The 20,487-nt window shown below is 41.7% G+C and overlaps 1 protein-coding gene across 3 annotated transcripts in view; it reads right to left on the minus strand.

The window, feature by feature from the left end:
- STARD13 (StAR related lipid transfer domain containing 13) overlaps positions 1–20,487 on the minus strand; it is a 255,593-nt gene that overhangs the window by 121,066 nt on the left and 114,040 nt on the right. Inside the window, exon 1 of one of the 3 annotated variants that reach the window (XM_054388691.1) lies at positions 683–851. The exons of the other annotated variants lie outside the window; for them this stretch is intronic. Within the exon in view, the coding sequence (XP_054244666.1) occupies positions 683–851 (169 nt within the window). Of the gene's footprint in view, positions 1–682; positions 852–20,487 lie in introns of those variants that run through there. 3 annotated transcript variants of the gene reach the window in all.

Below are 20,487 nucleotides of genomic sequence, written 5' to 3' on the forward strand. Positions count from 1 at the left end.
CTGAATGCTATTTTTTAATTTCACGCACAGGTCAAAGTATCTGTTCTGAAGCCAATCTGTATTTAGCTTTAGTACTGTACATCTATTTATCAGAAAAACAAAATCAATACATCTGTAATGACTGACCAGATTACTGCACAAGCAGCTGCAGACAGCCAAGTCAGCAATTATTTTTAAGGACATGTGACAAGTTTCCCAATCCTCTGACAGTTGTACATGCTTGTTTCCAAAGGGTGTTATCCCCAGCTGCCTTCTTCCAGCCACTCTAGACTTCTGCTGTTGTTAACTAGAAGATCTATTTTTTCTGTGTGCTTTACCACAGGCAGATTTTACCTGTAGCAACTGCAGCAGACGTACTCTTGCCAGTAACTGCTCTGCCAGACGGAAAGACGAACTTCAGCACCTAAGCTACTGCATAGTTTATGATTAAAAGATAATTTAGTTAAATAGCTAATCATGCACTAGTGTTTGTCTCTTGGTTCTCAGTGTGTGTGTGCATTTGTAGGAACAGAAAGGTATGAATAACTATTTTAAACTTTGACTCAAGCCAGATCAGCTCAGAACAGAGACAGGAAAACATCCTGAAATATGAGGTATTAAAACCTGTTCTTGCACAAAAAAAGAGGGGCCTGCAGACCCTGCAGCAACTCCAGGCTAAGGAGTGCTTCTGCCAGTAACTCACCTTGCTGGATTTTCGTCAGTAGCTGTTGACGGGCAAGAATCCTGCTCATCCTGTAGGGAGGGCGCCTGGCGGTTTGATCGAATCTCACGTACATATCCTGGCCCTCAGGTGACACCGAATTTAGGTAGTAACAACCCGTGCCCGAAGTCCTGGGCACCTGCTTAAACATTTCTGCTCCTTTAAAATCGGTCTCTGCTGTGGCTACTCCAGATTATAATCAGGGTAATGAAAGGAGGGAGGCAACAAGCCCTAGGGAGCTGAAAAGAGCAAGCGCTTTAAAAGAAAAAGGAGTGCCAAAAGCTACAACTCAGAATTCCTGCTTCTCCCACATGATCCGCACGGGCCAATCGCTCCGAGTCCAGCTGTGGAAGTGCAGCCTGCGGAGGGGACTGCCAGCCTGCCTCAGCCCCGGCAGCCCCCGGCAGCCCCAGCAGCCCCTCGAGTGGACCGAGCTTCCCCAGCATGGAGGGGCTGCACCGCGCCGCTCCTCAAAGTAAAGAAGAAAAAGCTGAAGACACTTAGGAATGCCTGGCTCAGGCTGCACGGCTGCAGAAAACCTTTTCTTCCTCTGCTCCATGCTCCATGCCGCTCAGCTGTTGACTCATCTCTGGAGAAGATGCTCATGCTAATTTTCTAAAAATCATACCCCTGTTTGCCAGGAAAGAGTCAATTTAAGGAAAGGCTGTCTGAATCTGTACAAGAAGCGCTGGAACAAATAATCAGTACCTAGCTGGAGGCACTCAGTAGTAAACAAGACCCAAGAGTCCCTAATGGTAGTGTTACTGAGAACTGGCCACAGCCTGGAAGAGGATGGTTCCTCATCCTACCATATTTTGGAGTCATAACAGACAGAGAGGCATCTATTTTCATTTAGTCTTACATATCATCCACTGAGTTTGCAAAACTTGCCATTTATTTAGTCAATCAAATGGCCATTGCCATTTTTATTGGCAAGCAGGCAGCAAATTTGAGTAAAAATATACCAAAAATGCCCTCCTAGTATGCCTCTCAAATAATTTTCTGTTACATTTTAAGATGCCAATATTTTGGTTTAATAAACCCTTAGCATGAGCTTATTTAAAAGGGACAATAATTCTTGACAGGGATTTTTGTAATGAAGACAGTTTTTGATATGAGCTCCGCCAGCCGACAGGAATCAGTTTCACAACCTTAGAGATCAACATCACAGTGCCACAAAACTGGAAGTGACAGTGACTCAGAAGGCTCTTCCACCCACCTGGCTAAACAGGCTCCTGTCAAAACCCCTATACAAGCAGCAGAGCTGGGGAAGGCAGAGGTGAGGTAGCAACCAGCACAGATCCTATACAGCACAGGAACCATGCTACCACCTTCCATACCCAGGCCCCATCCCATGACGCCACTGTCAAACTGAAGAACAGGGAACCGACAGCGCTGCCAAAGTGGCTGCAAGCCCTGGGCAGAAGGGGCTCAACTCCCATCTCAACCTATGAGGGATCTTGACCAGATCTCCAGACTCCACTTGAACACCTCTCTGCAGTGACATTATGTCATGACACACCCTCATACAATGAGCTCTTCTCCCACCCCACACCTGGGTAAGGCTGCCCACCAGGGCAGGGCTGAGGGGTGGCATTACCTGGGTCCTGTCAGCTCAGAAAGAGCAGCCTCAAGCTTGCTTGACAGGGCATGTTAGCCACCTAAACATGAAGGGGGAAAGAACTGTCATCTCAGACACAGTTATTCATGAAAATTTTGCTCTGTACAACCCCCTTAGGGCAGAGTTTTACTGTAATGCAGTCTGTTCTCATTACACCTTATGAATTTTATTCCTAATTGACATGGGACTTTTGCAGTGCCATAAAATGGTACCAGGAATTTCAAATTAATGCTCTCCACTGAAAGCCTCCATTACCTGTTATTATCATCCACAACACCTGCAAGTCCTGTACTTGCTACATTTGGCTCCAGGAGTGGCTCTATGGTCTTCTCTGAGACCCCATCAGGGACTTCAAACTCAAGACAGAAGAAGTGGCACCACAATTGTCTATACCCCTAAAAAGGGCTGGTCACTGGCAGCCAAAGAGCAAGCATGACCAATTTCCTCCTTGCTTTGCTGTACAAAGCAGAGAGGCAGGACTGCTGCACAGGTGCAAGTGGAAAGAGCTTGAGCAGCAGGGAAGGGGTGATTTCCATTCCCACCTCATCTTACCCAGTCAGTGGTCAGTCACTCAGCTGCTGTCTTTTGAAGAATAAATATCTCAAAGACTCCTGAGTGTCAGTGATGTGCACAGTTTTATCCGAAAAGATACTACCATCATGCAGGGAAATTCTTATCTGATTAATCTACAGTCCTTTCATCTATTTCTACTTACAAAATGCTACTGCTAGTGGAAAAGGCAATTACTAACATTTCATAGAACTCTGCTTAAATTTTTATAGGGGTTTCTTTTTCTGTTGGAAAATGCATTGACTTTTTCAGCCAGCAGGATTTTGCGTTCTTCCTTGCAACATTTCCAAAGGCTAGGAAGCAGTTTAATAGAAATGTAAGGCTGCAAAAGCCAGCCCAAAGAAACAAACAACAAAAGAACCCCAAACCAACAAACAAGGCAAGAGCCTGGGTAGGTATTGACTAGGGAACAAGTCCATTAAAGGCTCAACAAGCCTAGTCACATGCTTTTAACAAAGAGCAGCTCCAGTATCCCTGTGGCTGCCCATCCTTCCCACATCCCCATCAGGGGGTAAGCAATGGCAGAACTACAGTCACAAAGGGAAGAATGAGGAGCCTCCACTGCAGGGCAATGACTTTCCTCTCCTCCTCCACACAAGGGTCCAATCACAACTTCAGAGCTGGAGGGCTGCTCCAGGATCGGCAAAACGCTGCTGAGAACTGCCTCTGCTGAGGCTGAATTCTTTGGCTCCAGTTCAGCACTTACATAGTAGTCAAACCAAACAAGAAACAACAAGAGTTAGCTGGTCTCGTGGTGCTTGTTCCAAAGCTCCTGCGCTTGAAGTTGTGTGTGGTGGAGGAAAGTAGTCCTTATTGCATTCTTTTAAAATGACTGTCTCCTCATTTGGTCACTGCCTTGACACTCACTGTTTATTTAAAAAGATGTGTCATTCAAATGTGAAACCTCCTTTGGCCACCAATCTTTTAGACAAAAGGTACTACAGAAGCCTAAGCTGTTATGTAAGATCACTAATTAATATTTCAGTCTCAGGCTTTTTCTGGAATAGTTAATAGAGCAACATGGAACTTCATACTAATAAAAACACTTCAGAATAAAAGTAACCCCATGAATTTTACAAAGGCTGTGGGGGAGCTCCAGCACACACCTGAAATTGCTGGCTGTTAGGAAAGCAGCACAGCCCCTGAGATGGAAAATCAACCTCATGTTCCTATGGCATGACTAATCCACATAGGAACGCAGATTCCTTCATAAAACCACATCTGGAATTAGTGCTTTTCTAATCTGAATCAGAAACATCTACATTTATATCTATAGTGTAATACCTGTGTGTCACATCTACCATGACAAGCCATACTTTGATAGATACTTTAATTTTCTGGAGAATCAGGAACCTTTACTTAAAGGCCCATTAATACAAGAGAGCACTATTGACACCTGTGAAGCATTAGTATAATTGACAAAGTCAGCTCACAAATGTATACTTTGTGTGCATTCACAGGCAAAACTGCAACACTTTTCTGTTCACTGATTTTTATGCCTCTCTGCCAACTTTTCTCCCTGAAATTGGATTTGGTGTGAGAAATGTAAACTACTTGCAGGAAAAAATCACCCCATGGCTACCCAAATATACTGAAGTATCATGGGCAGTACTTGAACTCTGCTTCCATCTCACTGAGAGCGGAGAGCTGTAATCAGCTAGAGAGAACAGTGTGGTGTGCTCTAGAAATGCTAAAATATATCTTTAAACAAACTATCCACTTATGGCCACCTGAGCAAAACGAGTGAATTTCTACAGACCACCTTGACTTTTGAGTATCTCATGTAGGCATGAGGCAATGCTACAGGCAGCAGGGTAGCTGAGGGTAAATTGAAGTGAACAGCACTTCCCCACTTGCATTCCCATAAATATATATATAATTGTAACCGGACTGCTTGCTCCCACCTTATAGAGCACCCCTCCTAACTGTGAGATAGGTCCATGATGTTGTACCTGGCACCGAGCTCTTCGGGCTTGGATTGAACCTGCAGTTCTCACAGTAATCAGTCACTTCATCTTCCCAGTGTGACTCGTTTCCCTTTTATTGTTAGTTGCACTTATCTTGTTGTATCACATCTAAAATTAAATGGCAGCTTGACAGCTTCTCTTCATTTGAAAGCACTGGTGCTATGAGAACAACACAGCTTCCTAACCTCTGGAGGAGCACAGTTGTTATTAACATTAGTGACATTTAGTTAGAAGAAGCCGGAAACTCTTGTTTTCAAGTTGGAGAAGAAAAAAAGTTAGACATCTGATTTTAACTTGTTGATCCCTGAATTCCCTTCTATAATTCTGCAGGCACAAGAGTATTACAGATTACAGACAAAAAACTCTATTATCCTATACAAGCAATATATCCTATCTTGGATATTGGATAGGATACCCACGTATCTTATGCTAATTCTATTCAGAGATCTTATATTTCTTACCTGTATCTGCCTTCACTGATGCCTGCACAGCAGCTGTATTAACAGCAGGCAGGTCCTCCTTTCTTAAATTTGGGAAGAGAAAAAAAGCCATCTGCAGGGAACTCAAAGCTGTTTATAACGAGGGCTTCACTTCATGTGTTTCGAATCCTATCTCCACCAATGGTACTTTCGAAGGCAGAAGTTCGTTGCCTGCTGTTTTAGGAAAAATATTTTACGTTTGAACGGAGACATTTCTTTGAGAGCTGAGCTAGGATTACCAGAGGCTGCAAACTCATTTATACAAGGCATGAAACAGAAGGGTCTGCACAGCGGCTAGAAATGTTTCCCTCCGGCTCAGTAGCACTTTGACCACCTTCCTGAGGCCATGCCAAGGCACCAAGGCTCTGCTGCCTGTCTGGGGCTGCCAGGAATCGGACTGGGGCAAAAGGAAAATAGTTTCTGCAAGATTTCACCATCGCCAGGAAGTGGGATGGAAGTGGCTAATAGCTGCACAGCATTACAGCTGGGGATCATTTCACTGGAAAGTCTGATACTGACGTCTTCTGGAGGCAAGTCAGATGCTGTGTTAACTGTCTGATAGTGAATTTTAAAAATGGGTACTGTTAAGCAAAGTTTCCTCTTATGCCTGAAAGACAGGCTTACAGACACCTTTGATAAACTTCAAACTAGGAGAAGAAGCTTCTTAATACTACACTATATTCTCTGCTATACTGCCTTTGTTCCAGCATCAGAAGCTTATCCATTTGCATTTTAAAATCCGCTTGTTTTGTACCAGTATAAAAAGCACCTCCCGATTACAAAAGCATTAGTGTCCTGGCCAAACCACAGAAGGCAGCTCTTACACAAGCAGAGGATTAGAAATGATATGCAGGCTCAGTGCAACAACCGTAGTAGTTCATTTTTGGGATGGTAGGAAGAAAAGGGAGGTAACTGCCTCACCAGACACCTAGGAAAACTTGCAGAAATAAGGACACATGAAAAAAGCCAGAGAGATGAGGGTCACGGCAAGGCAGCTGATGTGATTCCTTTCACCAGTTAAATCAACAAAATGAATAGCAACAGATTTGAAAAAGAGATCATAAAGAAGCTCAGCTATCAGGGATAAAAAGGAAAAGGTCACTTGTGGCTTAATGGCTGCTTAAGGACAGGAAACAAAAGCAGTGATAAATATTCTATGTTCACAATGGGGTGAGGCTCCCAGTGGACTCTCAGAGAGATTAGCACTGGAACCTGTTTTGTCCACCATCCATAAATGATTTTTTATAAAGCAATTGAATAACGAGGTGGCAAAATGTAGCGACAATACCAAATTAGTCTGGCAATCAAAACAGGAATTGGTTGGAAAGACTAAAGATTCTTACAATATTGATGGAGAAGGCATTAAAACTGTAGCTTTTGAGTGCTGATAATTTACCAGAGGAAAAACACTCTAAAGGTACACAGAGGACAGTGCAGAGTAATGAGATTTAATGGAGGTATTACTGCTGAGGAAACAGATCTTGGATAAGTTTACGAAAATCCAATACAAGTGCTTAGTAGGAACAAAACAAGTAAAGAAAATTTTAAAACTTTTTAGAAAAGTAACTGAGAGCAAACTAACAAACACTGTTATGCTGTTACAAAGGTCTGCCCACCACTTGGTAACACTAGGGTCTCTTCCCAGAATAGATGAAGTTTGGAACAGTAAGTGAAATGATCATGGGGCACTTTCAAAACAAAAGGACGGAAATATCCTTCATATTTGCATAGCTGACCTCTGGAACTCATTGTCAAAGGATGCTGTGGCTGCCCTAAATTGGAAGAATTGAAAAACAGATTAGGTAAAACCCTGGAAGAAAAATTCAACAAGGGCCATTAAGCACAAAATTCCATCTCATGGCTCAGGTCCCCCCTGAACGCAGGCAGGCTATATAACATATATGGCATCACTAAATGCCTATCCCAGTGTTATATTTCTCCCGAAATAGTTGTGCCTTCCCACTGGCCAACACATGATGGAACTGTGGTCTGACCTCCAGTGGTCAGTCTGTACTCTTATGTGGGCTAATCAGCCTGCACCTCCCTCATGGACTATATAAAAGTGGAATCTTAACAGCACTGCTATTTCATAAACATATCAAAATAACTGCTGCTGTGGTCTGTAGCTGGAGCCTTCAGAAAAGCCAGTATTTCCCTGGGCACAACCTCTTCATACCCTCTTGTCACATTTGTTGGTGAAGTGTGAGCCAGTGGTCTGTTGGACACAATGACAGGCTCAGAGGATGTGACTGACGTTCCTGTCCCTTCTGCTCTCCCAGGGGATTAGAAGGGATGAGGTGCTCCTGCCTAGTGAGTAAAGTCATTGGAAGGAGACATTTGTTTGTCCAGTTCTTGACTGCTAATTTAGGCATTATGGTCTCACTCCTATTCAGTTTTAAACATCCCACTTTTTCTCAGTCAAACCACACCAGCATATGAACACAGACTCCACTGGCCTTAGCTGAACTCTTCACAAGCCAAGAATAGCCAGCATCCCACAGTGTGAAGTCCCTAAGGACAGTGGCCCTCAACAGTACATTAAAAAAAAAAAGATTGGATAATGACTAGAGTACAAAATAGAGATCAAAAGACAGGAAGACATTCCAGGTGGCAGACCTCCTCTGCCAAAGAGCATATTATGATAGGAATGAACTAGAAGTAATTTCCATAACCTTAGTGCAACTCCATCTGCTCAATCTATACCCAAATTTCTAAAACTAAGCCCACCGGGTCTGTGTAAATATGTTCAAATAGTGGTGGGCTAAAACACATGCTAATCTCCCAGTACCACTAACAAAGTGTTTGGATAACACAGTGATAACATAAGAAAGTGTTTAGATAAACTTAAGTTTCTTATGTTATCTAAATAAGTTGTAAATCCCTACACAGCCCTACTCACGGTGTCATTCTGAACCACAGGCAAACATTTCTATCTCAGCTGAAGGATCATACCTTCAGACTTCATGTGAGGGCTTGGCTATTTATTTTCTTTTCAGCAGGACTCCCAGTACCATGGTGATGAAATGGCAAGAGAGGAAATACTCAGGTTTTGATCTGGTTTTGAGAGAGGGTTTTTTATCTCTCTGTGCTAGAGAGACAATGCCAAAGGTAGATTTTGTAAAAAGAATTTAAAAACCCACCAAGACAGAAGAGAACAGCTCTTGGCAACACTATTTCAGACACAGCAACATGGTACTGATGCATGGGAACATGAAATTCTCCAGGTTTCAGTCTCTTATCCAGCAAGGCAGATGGACATGATGGTTAGGGCACAGGACTACATGGCAGTGACTTGCACTAAGACTTCAGGGAAGTTGTATAACCTGTCTCTGTACCCATTTCCTGACTGATAACAGTATTTTTTGCCCTGCTTAATTATTTTGATACCTATATGTAAAAAAAAAAAATACAATTTTGCAGGCAGATTAATTTTCCTACAAGCAATGTCAGGTTGCTGGAGGCACACTGAAGTCTAATGTAACTGCACGAACCAAGGAGAAAATAAACATCCTTCAAAATGGTCCTGCCCCTGTAGGGGGCTCCTTCAGACAAGATGCCTATTGCCTAAACTTGCACAATGACACAGTTTTTTCAATATGTTATTAAACGCCTGTTATCAGATCTTAGAAATACTGTGAAACACCAATGCAGTATTTGTACATGTAGATCTAGAGAGCAATATGCACTGATTGATAAGCTGGGTCTTGACTCTAGGGCTGGACAGCAGCCTAGCAAGGAAGTACTCTGCAGGATGCATGCAAAGCATTTATTTCACTGTTAGAATGGCTCTTTTTTATTTTTTTTTCTACAATCCCCAAACCATCACCATGGCCATGAGGTATATCAAAGCAATGCCTTTGATAGTTTCTCTTCCTGGAGACTCAGGAAAGCTGGGGTTTTGGCTGATGAGTGGTGGAAGTTTAGACTACAGTTGGGTGACAGCTGCTCCTGGGAGGGACGCCCACTGCAGGGACGTGTATCTATTATTTATCCCTCAACCAAAGCTAGAATTTAGCATATAATCTACATCAACTGCTCTGTACAGTACATTAGTTGCCCTGCACGTCCATAGCATTTAGTTCTAAATTATTATTTTTTCATGTGAGAAGATCTAGCAATATCAAACAGATTTTTCTTCCTTTCTTTTTTCCTAAAAACCACCCCAATAATCCTTGACAGACCTTCCACAACAAACCAGAGTGGAAAAGTTTACAATATATATTTATTAATTGGACAAGGCCCTGACCAGGGTTTTCCATCTCCCAGCCATTAACTGCTGTGTACACCTTAAGCTTTCCATTGCTAGAATCTGTATTTCTTTCTTGCTCACAGTTTTTCTTTCACTCATAGTTTGCACTGCACCATGTACACACCACAGAGCTGATGTGTCTCCCCAGATAAAGTAATTTTGGCCAACAGGCTGCAAGTGGTTTGTTTTTTTTCACAGAGAGGCATCCTATCATATCCCTCTACTGTCCCTGGCAGGCTGTTGGATGCCTGCCAAACAGCATGAACAACACAGAGGAAAGGGATTCCCATAGTATCCTTGCCAGCTACCATGTTGCTTCTCCTGAGAAAGAGAAGGCAGACTGCTCCTCTGCTTCCCCACAGCCTGCCTTTGAGTGAGCCTTTCCAGTGAGCAGGAAGGACCAGAGAGAGTCTAGAACCTGCAGCAATGCAGGCAGAGTGAATTATCCTCCAGCAGATGCTCCCATTCCCTCCCTGCATTCCCCGTATCAGCTGCACTGCCATGGGACATATTCTCTTTCTCCATCTCTTCCCCCTCTGGCTCTGTACATATAACCACTCCCTTGCACATTCTCCTCCAGCAACCACTTACCAAGATTTCTCCTTGTCTTCTCCCTCTGTTCGAGTTACATAGGCCAAGAGAGCTGGTTGATAAGGTCCATACCAGTTATAAATTTCTTTTACTCTCTCAGTTCCAGGGTGATGAAAACACTGCCGTCTACACTCTGTTTATGCTGGCATCCTATCATGTCCCTCTACCAGGCTTCCTCCCTGTCCCACTTTCTGAACATACAGCTCTCTTTCAAGTAAACCTCACAGTGTTCCTCATTTGTTGTTGTCTGCTTAAAGTGTTGCTCCATGTTTATGGAATGTAGTTTTACTGGAAAAATTCCTTGGCCAAAACCTTCAAAAGGAACTACTCATCTTGGGTAGATTTTCCGTGACACTTTCAAAGCTCTGACTTTCTGGGAGCACTGGTTTCTGCAGTCTGAACAGAAGACCTCTTTGAAGTATCTCAAGTCAGGAAACTAAAAATTAGAGAACTGAGATTCCACCTGATCTTTGAAAAACGTTGGTCCTATTTACGTCTGTTGTTTTGGTTTTGTTTTGTTTTTTTTTTCACTCTCATTCAATTATATTTTTACAGGTGAGTGCTGTTCTCAACCATAAAGACATGAAATTAAGGCAGAAGTGGGTCCTGGATAAAAGTTTCCAGAGCACACTGCTGTGGAGGTCTTTTACTCCAAACTAAAATTAATTGCTTAGCCTGTAAGTGCTCAGGATTTGTATTCCTGTAGCTGAGATCAGAACTGGCTTTGAAGTGCTTTGTCTGTATTCCATACTTAGATTGTAAAAGAAGGAACCAGAGGTTCACGTATTTCAGTCTTTATTTTTCCTCCTCTTATGTCCTGGGGAACTTACAACAAATAATATACTCGCTGGTTCCTAACATATTACCAAACATAATAAGTTGGATGATAAATTAAAAACAGATGGAGTTCTGAACATTTTGCTTTCAAACCACTAGTGAGCCCGTATTGCTTTACAAATAAATTGTTCCCACTTTGCTGAGACTAGTGACACCTCATGTGAGAGGGAGGCAACTCTGGCTGTGACACTTGTGAATGATTTGAAAATAACTTTTTAAAATAGCAGTTGTGATGTGAGGGATTACACATCTCCAGAAGATTACAAACAGGAAACAGACTCTGTGTCTCAGCAGCTTAGGTGTAGCTCAGCTAGGGAAGTGCACAGTCACATTGCACACCTCCCTCTTTGTTTCCAATTGGCAGCCTTGTTAACAACAAGCAAAGAACTATTTACTGAAACCTGAAAGCTAAGAGGTCATACCATAAACTCGTCATGTCCTTATATTCTTTCCTTAGTATTCACTAGCAGCTGTTGAGAAAAACAGGATACCTGAGACTGATGGACTTTTGCTCTAACCAAGGACACTGTACTGAGTACATTAAATATTCACACATCAGAAAACAAAGTGGTAGTTTGAAAAGTGAACCTCAAAACACACTTTAAAATATGCAGTATGAAATCTGCATGGCTGCTGCCACTGCTGTTTATCTTAACTGGATGGTGGTCACAGGTAACTTTGATATGTCTTCTGAAGATGTGTAATTCACAATCAATCTCCCCAGGATAAACTGCAAATGGAGAAACAACATTCATGCAAGGTTCAAGTACACTCTATAGACAGATAGGAGCAGGTTCACAATTCCTGGTCATCAAGGAGACCCCTGCTATCTGTTAGTGGGACAACACAGCAGGAGGTTCCTGGAATGAGTTGATGATAACTTTCTTGTCAGTGAAAGAGAAGCCAACAAGGAGAAGTGCTGTGCTGGACCTTGTTCTTAGCAAAAAGAGAGGCTGGTGGAGATGTGAGGTTCAAGGACAGCCTTGGCTGCAGTGATCATGAAATACTGGAATTTAAGATCTTTAAGGCAGTGACGAGGTCATACAGCAAATCCACTATCCTGGACTTCAGGAGAGCAGACTTTAACCTTTTCAGTGATCTGCTTGGTAGAGTACCATGGAATAAAGCCCTGGAGGGAAGAGGGGCCCAAGGAAGCTGGTTAATATTGAAGGATCACCTCCTCCAAGCTCATAAGTGATGCATACCAACAAAGAGTAGGGCAGGCTAAAACCTAGAAGGCCTGCACAGATGAACAAGAAGCTCCCAGACAACTCAAACACAAAAAAGAATCCTATAGAGAGTGGAAATAAGGACAGGTAGCCTGGGAGGAATACAGAGAAATTGCCCATGCAGCCAGGGATCAGATCAGGAAACCCAAAGCCCTGACACGATTAAATCTGGCCATGGATGTCAAAGGCAGTAAGACAAGCTTCTATAGGTATGTTGATGATAAAAGGAAGCCTAGGGAAAATGTGGACCCTCTCCCAGCAGAAATGGGAGACCTGGTTGCCTGGGCTATGGAGAAGGCTGAGCACTTCAACAACTTTTTTGCTTCAGTCTTCACTGGCAAATGTTCCAGGCATACTGTCCGAGTTGTAAAAGTCAAGGGTAGAGAGTGGGGAAATGAAGAACCACCCACTGCAGGAGAATCACAGAATGGTAGGATTGGAAACACTGAGGTGTGAGCTCTTTTTAGCTTGGTGGGCTCATGATTCATCAGGACATCAAGACAGAGATGCAACCAACCAGTGGGCTCGTGACAGATCAACTGACATTTCCATGGATGCTATCACACAAGTCATCCATGACTGTGACATTTGTGCTGCTATTAAGCAGGCAAAGCGGATCAAGCCCTTGTGGTACGGTGACCGATGGTCCAAGTACAAGTATGGTGAAGCCTGGCAGATTGACTACATCACTCTACCTTGTTCTCCATCTGGTAAGCAGTATGTGCTGACTATGGTAGAGGCAAACACTGGATGGTTGGAAACTTACCCAGTTCCTCATGCAACTGCACATAACACCATTCTTCGTCTGGAAAGACAAATCCTGTGGAGACACAGAACTCCAGAGAGGATTGAATCAGACAATGGAACTCATTTCAAGAACAAACTTGTAAAGAACTGGGCCAAAGAGCACGGCATCGAGTGGATATTCCACATTCCCTACTATGCACCAGCTGCAGGGAAGATCGAACGCTACAACGGTTTGCTGAAAACCACTCTCAAAGCCATGGGAGGTGGATCTTGGAAAAATTGGAAGAAACATCTAGCACAAGCAACCTGGTTGGTAAATAGCAGAGGTTCTGTAAATTGAGCTGGACCTGCACAATCAGATTTATTATGAAAGGTAGAAGGTGATAGAGTTCCTGTTATCAGAGAAAAGAATCTGTTAGGGAAAACTGTTTGGGTATTTTCTCCTTCAGGAGAGACCAAACTTGTCCGAGGGGTGGTTTCTGCTGAAGGTCCTGGTCACACTTACTGGGTAATGCAAGAGAATGGTGAAATTAAGTGTATTCCATAGAGAAATCTAACTTTAGCTGAGAGAGTTTAAATTCAGAGTGTATAGTACAGGTACAACATCGCGCCCAAAGGAAGAATCCATGAGGAATCTACAGTGCACAAACCCTTAGAGCCCTGAGTCATCTGAAAGTCCCTGTCCTGTTCTTCGTCTCATCTGCAAAGAGACAAACTGTTTTCTTATTTTCCGTTTTCTGAACTTTTGAATCATCTACATCTGAGATAGCCAGAACAGAAAATACACTAAAAATATGGATGATGAACTTTATTAACTCATTATTGTAGATATTGTTTTAGATTAGATGGATAGTATTAGCAACCAATGGAATTGTTTAGAAGGGGTGGATTGTGGTAGTTTTAGGCTGTACCTTTAAAATTTTCCACAGATCTTGAACAGAAAGTGGTAGAATGTAAATAAATCTATACACTATTGGGTGTAAAAAGGAAAATAATGATAGTTCTAAAAAATCCCATTGGAAAGATATCTACCATAAGAATTACTTTGGTAAATAATCTTTCTCTCTTTTTGCTTCTTTGGTTCTAGCTGATGCTTCCCCTGGCTTTACTGACCTTGACTGCATCACTTTTGTTGTGACTGGTATTAATGACCACTTCTCTGCTCTGTCTCTTGTCCTTTCGTGTACATGGGGGTAGGGAGAAGAGCAGAGGGGGGAGAAGCTACTAGCTTCCCTTGGTCTTTGGCCAAGGGGGTCGTTGTGCTGTTTATTAATTATAAATACCTGTAAGTATTGTAAATACTGTATATTTTGTACATATTCATTGCATTTCATTGTAGATTGTAGTTTTGCTTGTAAGCACAGCTTTCATTTACTTCCAACTGAGCTGGTCAGGCAAATTAAATGTTGGGGGGAATTTTCAACCCACCACCCATCCCCCTGGCAGAGCAGAACATAAAATTCAAGATCATGTAAGGAACCTGAAGGTGCACAAGTCCATGGAACCTGATGAGATGCATCTGCAGGTCCTAAATTGGTGGAATAAAGTTACTAAGCCACCATCTATCACATTTGAGAAGTCATGGCAGTTTAGTTAAGTTCCTACTAAATGGAAAAGGGGGAGCATAACCCCCACGTTTAAAAATGTAAAAAATAGAAGACCTGGGGAACTACAGGCCAGTCTCTACACTGTCTCATTACTGCTGGAACACGCAACTTTAAGTGGATGTTCAAGTGCCTTTGTAGTCACAAGTACCTCGTCAGCCCCATCTCCTACTTTGCTTACTTGAGCAAATACCTTAAAACAAAGCCAGGAATGCTATAAGCAGCAATCTCTAAAATTAAACTTCTGCAATGTCTCACTGATTTCCATATCAAATGCATTCAGGTGGCAGGTGAAGAGATGGGTTTTTCCCTGCCTGTCACTGACACAGGTAGGTCTTTGGTGCTGTCATTTGGCTAGGATTATGGAAAGAAATAAGCACCACCAGAGGGGAATTCATCCCCCTTGTCTCACACACCTATTTCAGGATGACAGGACCTGCCTCCAGAGGTACCTATTTCTGTCTCGACTATAAAGGACTTTGTGTGACTAGCTCAGTCCTTTTAGATGGCATCCCCATTAGACTCACTGCCTTCAAGTCAGGGCAGATATTTTAAACTATGTATGTTATTTATAACACGAACCAAGATTGTGTGGCTAGAGCATAACATAATGCCTGTACTCCAAGGACTAAAAAGAACTAAGTGGAAAAGGAACTAAGACTTCTCAAGTATTTCTGTCAGTTGGTACAACTTAGCTCACTTGGATGCCACATTCCCATTTGGGGATCCAGCCTTGATCTGGAGATCACATTGAAATGGAGCTAACAGGTAGGTCAATGGCTGTGCCACATATTTCTGGAAGTCCAGGGAAATGCTGACATGAATTGTATTCACACTTTCATCAGTAAGACAGGTCTGAGCATGCTGTCCATGGGACAGGTGTCTTTGTCTCTACTATTTCACTAGCAGAGTCTGCATAGAGAAAGACTGACAACTGCTGTGAGCTAAGGAACCCAGGGAAGAACTAAATGTTCACTTAACAAGAACTACTGTACTCCATAACTTCCTACTGGTTATTTTGTACTTATCATGGTATTGCTGACTGTTTCATCTCCCAAAATTTTGTGGACATACATGTGTCACTTGGGCAACTACCAGCAAAACTGATTGAGAGATGAGACTCCCAGTGCAAAACAATGCCCTCTATTAAAGAAAGTCATTAAATAAGAGCATCCATAAATAGTAAGGGTTGTAAAAACAAATAGGGGAAAGCATCTGGTTTGCAACATCTTTGCACAATTTGCAGTAGCTAAATCTGGATGCAATTAATGGCCTGTTTATTTTCCAAAATTTCAATAAAATGCCTTGGCAAAAGCTTAATTTGTCTCTGGAGAATGTCTTACTTCCTTCCATATGTTGCCCGATCTGTCACAGCAATAAACTTCTTCCCAGTTTCAAGATCCCTAACGACTGCACCAACTGATGCTTTCCATAAAAGAAGAGATAATGGTTGCAGCCCTCTAGAAGTCATGATCCTCCCTTCAGAGAAAGAAACACGGAGTGGCAGAGCGAGTGCCCTGTGTTGTAGCCTCTACTGTGACCTAGAATCCAGAGATTTAAACCAATTCCTACCTACAATTCATCCCAGCTGCTTTATAATCCCACTGAATTTGATAGCTTCTTTAAAATGCATTCATGTCACAATTAATGTATATACTTTTGCTTTGTAACACTTCTCCTGCTGTCCTTGTTGCTTAAGGTGCTTACAAAAGCAACAGCTTAGGCCATTTTGTAATTAGGCACATTTATGGGTTTGTATAAAACAAAACAGATGTTTGAGTCAGTTTTATTTGGTGGCGTCTTGTTTAACCTAGATTCTGAAATGTATTTAATCTTTATTTGAACCCTCTATTTTATTAGATGCCAGAAGTATAAATGTTCTAGTACATTCACCTTTCTGATGAACCCATACATCCTACCACATTGATTTAAGGCAGCATATTTTAAAAAAGAGTATGCTGTTGGTTTAGATCTTAAACGTAACAAAACAGGTAAGTGTAAACGAATTGAAAACTTAACCATTTAAATTTACAAAATATTAAAATGCTCTGTTGAATTAAGGCATAATTAAATTACCAGTTTTGTTCTAAAATAAAAGGACTTGGAGCTGTTAGGGACATAAAGAGAGGGCAACTGCAATTACCAAGATGCTCATTTGCCAGGATGATGTAAAACTACATGCTTCTGCTTCCCTAGGAACTAATGTTTCTTTATTTGTAGGAGTGACAGAATCAAGTCAGGACGATAAGCCATCCTTACATCAGAATCCAGAGCATTTCTGCAGATTTTGGAGAAGCTGCTCTTTATTTTCCCTAATGCAACTGGCAGGGAAAAACAAACAAACAAACATTCCACATCTTTCACTCATAACAAAGCTGTAAGAATTCTCACAGGAAACAAATTGGGCAAAACCCCAAACACCACATGGTGGAAGTTCAGGTAAAGGTTCAATGTACGTGTGTTTGGTTATGCATTAATGATGATTACTGGCATTTTGAAAGCAGATTTTTTTGTTTATATAATTTACCAGTCTGTTTAAAAGTACCTGATGGGATCAATGCTGTCATGGAGCTTTCAAATGGTCAACTGAGAAAACTAATACAAGATATGGTAAAGGTGGACAAATTAATAAATAATGCAGAAAAGAGGAATCACTTCTAATTTTTACCTTTCTATGATACCAGAAATACAGTGATGGTCTGTAAAAATTTTAAAGCTACAAATTAAGGTTTAAAAAGTTAGAGAAATAATGTGTGCCATGCATTGGTTTTACTTGAAAGTACGTGATCTGAGTTATTAGTTATACTATTACACAGCAGTCCTCCTCCCATTGGTTTTCTCATAACTACCAACTACTCCAGTGCTTACACATAACTGTATCAGTTTCTTCTACTGCTGCTACTTTATTCAGAGAGCTATTCTGAAGATATGTATTTACCTTCTCTCAGACAGCAACTTCCACAAATGGAAAATATTTTTGTCTCCTGAGAAAAGTGGTACCAGCCTTTACTGAAAATCCTCGCTTCCCTATAACGATAGAGTCTGCTCTCTATGACTTTGTCATTCAAAATATTTTTTGCATCAAGGCATAATTACTCTTCACTAAACGCACTCATTCCTAAATTTCAAAGGAATCTCACATGCATACTCAACTCTCAGTATTTTACAGTCACTCATGACTCTCTTTTCTTGTGCCTTGAGACAGACAGTTCCATGTTTGTTTCTGAAGTAGCATTTGCGAGTTGGGATTGCTGCAAAATATTTGCTAAAAAAGAGCGTGAATAGTTCATGGACTTGTCAGAATCCATCTGTTTGAGTCTATTAACGGGTGCGTTCCCAGCTGTGGGCTTTCCAGTGTAATAAATGAAAGGTTTCTTTCTTACTAAAAATCTGATGGTTGAAATCTCCCTGTAAAATTGATTGATTTAGATAAAATCTGTCCTCACATTACAAAGAACTCTTAGAATGAGCAAGACCATGAGATGCCAATCACATATTCTTTCGGCAGTCAAATGACACATAAACAACAGACAGTTTCAAACAATTTACTACAGCATTATTCTGGATAAGCGATGAAACAGCATGTTATTCAGATCAGAATGAGTGGGAATGGGACAGGGAAAGAGGTACAATGTAAGTAACAGAAGTTGTTGGACAAATGCTGCTCCGTGCAGTGAATCCAAAATAAACTTACACATGTATGGCAACACACTTCAGGGAAGTTCAAAACATGAACCAATGCATAAGGTTCCTAAAGATTTAGAAACCTGATTTTGTAATGCCAAGCGTAAATTTTCAGCATTTTATCTAAGAGAAGTATAATTTTTAACACTGGTTTTGAATTAACTCTTTCAAGATTCCCTCACGCTAACCTCTTCCTGGAGCTGGCAGCTACCCTGAGTTTCTTCTTAAATTACAGCAACAAATGACCGAGTACATGTCAAGCTACTCTTAGATTAGACTTGGAGAGACCTATATATGATATGAGGTACATGTGAACCATTGCTTCTGTGCTGAAGATAGATAATTTCTCCTTCTTTCTGTAACAAAACCAATATTCCATTTCTATGAGTTTTCTTAAGTGCTTCTCTATTAAATGACCTGTGAAAGTTCTTTATCTTCCTCTTCGTCATGGCCTGGAACACAAATCCCTCCTCATCAGAAATCATGTTGTTTGGCTTCTCAGACCATCGGTGACATTTATTTAGGTTGAACAATGGAAGAAACATACTATTCCCACATTATTTTAAGTTTGTGACAAGTAAGACTTGCTAAATAGTGACAATTTTAAAAAGCTAGTTTTGATTTAGTGAACCTATCTAAAGAAATATTTATGGTTTAAACAATTTTTAGCTGAGCCATAAATTTCAAGTTGTAGTGTTTTTTAAATCAAACAGCAAGCAAATTCTTCCAGCTTAAGGAAACACAACGATTTTAAGTTCTAGTGCCTCCTCTTCCACTGTGCTAGAACATGTTGGCAGTCTGTAAAATTGATTTCTGGACACAAAAACCTTTCTATGTACTTACTGTTCAACAGTAAAAACAAAAAAAAACAATATCTCAGTGAAATTATGTCTGTTGAACTACGATATTCAGTGTTCAAGAATCACCTTCTCTGTGTCCAGGAGCAAAGTATACCCACAAAGAGGAAAGCAGGAAAGAATGCTAGAAGACCTGCCTGGATGGGCAAGGAGCTCCTGGACACGCTGTCACACAAAAAGAAACTCTATGAGGAGTGGAAGAAATGACAGCTAGAATGGGGGGCATATAAGGCATATAAGGAAGCTGCCTGAGCAGCAAGAGACCTGGTTAGAAAAGCTAAAGCTCATCATTAAATTTAGCCAGGGAGATCAAGGGGAACAGTAAGAACTTCTATAGGTATATTAATGGTAAAAAGAAGACTAGGGAAGGTGTGGGCCCCCTCAGAAAGGAAACAGGTGAAATGGTCACAAGTGACATAGAGAAGGCTGAGATTCTCAATGAATTCTTGACCTCAGTCTTCACTGGCAAGGGCTCCAGCCACACTCCCAGAATAACAGAAGGGGCTGAAAGAAGGAACTGCCCATTGTGAGTGACGATCAGGTTTGATGAGATACACCCACAGGTGCTGAGGAAACTGGCAGATGAGTTGTGGCAGTTTGGGGAGGTCCCCACTGACTGGGAAAGGGGAAACATCACTCACATTTTCAAAAAGGGAAAGAAGGATGACCCAGGGAACTACAGGACAGTCAGTCTCACCTCTGTGCCCGGTAAGATCACGGAGCAGATCCTCCTGGAGGCACTGCTGAGGCAGAAGAATAACAAAGAGGTGACTGGGTATAATCAACACAGCTTCACCGAGGGCAAATCCTGCCTGATCTAGTGTGAGGTGTCCCTGACATTGGCAGGGGGGTTGGAACTAGATGATCCTTGAGGTCCCTTCCAACCCTAACAATTGTACGATTCTATGACTCACTGTGATGACTATATATAGCACAGTACATTTTAGTATTCTTTGCTATACTATCTGAAAACATCTCATTTTTTGAATTACCATTAATTTGGGTCTACTTCTACATTGTTAAGTTTAGTAATTGCTGAAAGTAACTTCAAGACTCTGTTCCAACGGATGGAGAGTTTGTTTGCACACACTGCTCCACAGTAGCACCCTGCAAGTGAGAGAGGCTGTATCTGCACTGCATAGTTTTGAGCTTCAGGAGATTACCTTGGGAGCCAAACTTATACTTTTTGGCACGTTTTCTTGCTTTAAGTGACTCAAGTAATGTAACAGCTGCATCACTGTTCCTCAGTCTGAGGTTTTTACAGCATTAAACTGGGGGCATGTGTTGCAAACCTCTGCTTGTAGCATTGGGGCATCTGGAGGTGATCTACTTTAGTGAGCTGAGTATAAGTA

Source organism: Indicator indicator, chromosome 1, assembly GCF_027791375.1.
Source record: "Indicator indicator isolate 239-I01 chromosome 1, UM_Iind_1.1, whole genome shotgun sequence".
Lineage (NCBI taxonomy): Eukaryota > Metazoa > Chordata > Aves > Piciformes > Indicatoridae > Indicator > Indicator indicator.